Consider the following 2,713-nt stretch of genomic DNA (forward strand, 5'->3'; position numbering starts at 1 on the left):
ATCCAGGTGTCCGAGGGGCAGCTGGATGGCCAGACCGAGGGGACTGGTGCCATCAGTGGCTACCCTGCTACTCAATCCATGACCCAGGTACAGGGGTACGGGCGGGGGAAGGGATTGGAGCTCCGAAGAGTGAGGCGAAGAAGGGAACCAGTGGCATGGTGGTCATCTAGGGCTGCCTGGCCTGAGGCACTAGCCTGTCCCTTTCTGGGTGTTCCTCTCCCTCAAGGGATAGGAGCTGCAGAGTAGTTCACGGCGTATCTGACAGTCACTCGACTCTGTTCTCTTGCCCCGCTTCCAGGCGGTGATCCAGGGTGCGTTCACCAGTGACGATGCCGTTGACACAGAGGGGACAGCTGCTGAGACGCACTATACCTACTTCCCCAGCACTGCCGTGGGAGATGGGGCAGCAGGGTCCACGTCAGGGAGCACAGCAGCCGTGGTTACTACGCAGGGCTCAGAGGCACTGCTGGGACAGGCGACGCCACCTGGCACTGGTGAGATGCCGTGTGAGGACGCTGACTTGAGGGGCTTGGGTCGGCGGTGAGACGTGCGTGCAGGCAGTGACCTTTGCTCACGTGCCCTGACCATCACCACGACCTGGGCCGGCATGGGGCTGGCACCGCTTGTCCCGCAGGAGGAGGTCGCCCTTTCTAGAGGGGGGCCCCAAGGCCTTGGCCTCAGCTTGGTGAGGTTCCTAGTCTGGTATCGCTTCCCAGGTCAGTTCTTTGTGATGATGTCGCCACAAGAAGTGTTGCAAGGAGGAAGCCAGCGCTCCATTGCCCCCAGGACTCACCCTTACTCCCCGTGAGTAACCCTTGTGCCTTCTCAGTGACCACAAGTGGTCTTAAGCCCTGCCACGTCTCGTGCGACTCCTTACTCCGAACTCCAGTCTCATTTTGCCTTGGGCTCCATTGTCAGGAAGTCTGAAGCGCCGCGGACGACTCGGGATGAGAAGCGTAGGGCTCAGCATAATGAAGGTAGGTGTGACCCAAGTGCGAAGCTCGGAGCTGTCTGGTGGGACTGGGGACAGCAGTGACGTCTGAGGGGGACAGGTCAGGTAATCGTACTCTGGGGCTGGCGGCATGTTCTCGCTGAGGCCCCGTGTCCTGCACTTTGGCCCACAGTGGAGCGTCGCCGCCGAGACAAGATCAACAACTGGATCGTGCAGCTGTCCAAGATCATCCCCGACTGCTCCATGGAGAGCACCAAATCTGGCCAGGTCACGGAGGGGCCGGGGCGGGCCGCCCGCGAGCTCTGGCTCCGGTTTCCGGAAGTGGGCGAGTGGGTGCACGCAGCATGTTTTCTCATCTCTTCTTGAGGTTCTTTCGGGGAAAACAAGGTCCAAAAGGCGCTTGTGCTGTGACTGCAAGCCAGGTGTCTTGCATCTTCATCCTCATCCTGCCGGCGTTTTCTTGCAGAGTAAAGGTGGAATTCTGTCCAAAGCCTGCGATTACATCCAGGAGCTTCGGCAGAGCAACCACCGGCTGTCTGAGGAGCTGCAGGGGCTTGACCAGCTTCAGCTGGACAACGATGTGCTTCGGCAGCAGGTGAGACCGCCCCCTCCTCACTATAGCTCTCTGGGGCCCCGTAGCCGCTGAGCCAGCTCGAGACTCTGCGCTCTGTCTTCAGCGCTTTCCCTTCCCCGGGGTGTCTGTCGAGTGCAGGGGCGTGGCTGTGGCAGTCTTCCGACCCACGCCCCTGACCGCCTCCTTCTCACGTCAGGTGGAAGATCTTAAGAACAAGAATCTGCTGCTGCGAGCCCAGCTGCGGCACCACGGGGTGGAGGTGGTCATCAAGAATGACAGCAACTAACGGGTTCGAGGCTTTGGGCCCTAGGGCCCCTTTCCTAGGACTGCACATCGCCCAGAAGCAGCAGGCTAACCCCATGCCCCTTTCCTTCGCTGCCCACTTCTGGCACGAGACTGGGGGTTCGGAGGCTTGGAGGCATGTCTTGGGAGGCCCTGCGATGCTCAGCCTGCAGTGGTGTGAAGCACGGGGGCGTGCACGGACAGCCTCGCCCAGCCCCCTGCCACACAGCCCCTGGGTCCTTGCGGGCCCCTCGCACAGTGCACGTGCTGTCTCCGTGCTGCGGAAAGGACACTCGAAAGTGGGGGCTGGCCCAGAGCTCGCTTACAGGACCAGCAGAAAGTCCGCGATGCTCTGGCTGCCCCAGGACTCTGGCACTTCCTGTGACTCTGCCTGTCCCTGGAGCTCAGAGGTGCACCTGTGGACACTGGGGCCAGGCTGTAGCCAGAAGTGGAGGAATGGCGTTGAGCAGAGGCTGCTGCCCCAGGAAGAGAGGCCTATGCCGACGTCTGGAGCCTGGGGGGACCACAGGCAGGGGCTCACGGAAGGGGGGGCACTTCTCCCTCGTGGGGACAGTTTCTTTTTTCCCTTTTCTTTTTTCTTTTTTAAGATAAAATGTTCAGAGCCCCAGTTGTCTCCTGTTTTTCCTCCTTTGGAGGGCTCCAGAACGGAGGGGCACACTGTGCTCTGAGTGGAGAGAGTCGGGCTGACACTGGAGTGGGGGGCTGCTTCTGTGCTCAACTGCTCTCAGTCCTGCTACCCGGGGCGACCAGCGTCTCGCCACAAACAAGGTTTCTTGGGGCGGCGGGCGAGCGTCAGCCGCACGGTGGACAGGTGCTGCGGGAGGCGGGGCCTCCCTTCCGGCTCCGGCTCTGGTCCCCGGGAGGGCAGTGGAGATGCGGGCGCG

At 61.5% G+C, this 2,713-nt stretch overlaps 1 protein-coding gene across 1 annotated transcript in view; it reads left to right on the forward strand.

The window, feature by feature from the left end:
* Nucleotides 1-2,436, forward strand: part of USF1 (upstream transcription factor 1) — a 4,986-nt gene extending 2,550 nt beyond the window's left edge. Inside the window, exons 4-10 of the mRNA XM_006907874.3 lie at nucleotides 7-87; nucleotides 299-494; nucleotides 717-804; nucleotides 919-977; nucleotides 1,125-1,219; nucleotides 1,419-1,547; nucleotides 1,723-2,436. Coding sequence (XP_006907936.1) covers nucleotides 7-87; nucleotides 299-494; nucleotides 717-804; nucleotides 919-977; nucleotides 1,125-1,219; nucleotides 1,419-1,547; nucleotides 1,723-1,812 — 738 coding nt within the window. The 3' untranslated portion in view covers nucleotides 1,813-2,436. The remainder of the gene's footprint in view (nucleotides 1-6; nucleotides 88-298; nucleotides 495-716; nucleotides 805-918; nucleotides 978-1,124; nucleotides 1,220-1,418; nucleotides 1,548-1,722) is intronic.
* The last annotated feature ends 277 nt before the right edge of the window (nucleotides 2,437-2,713 follow it).

Source organism: Pteropus alecto, unplaced genomic scaffold (assembly GCF_000325575.1).
Source record: "Pteropus alecto unplaced genomic scaffold, ASM32557v1 scaffold101, whole genome shotgun sequence".
NCBI classification, from domain to species: Eukaryota; Metazoa; Chordata; class Mammalia; order Chiroptera; family Pteropodidae; genus Pteropus; species Pteropus alecto.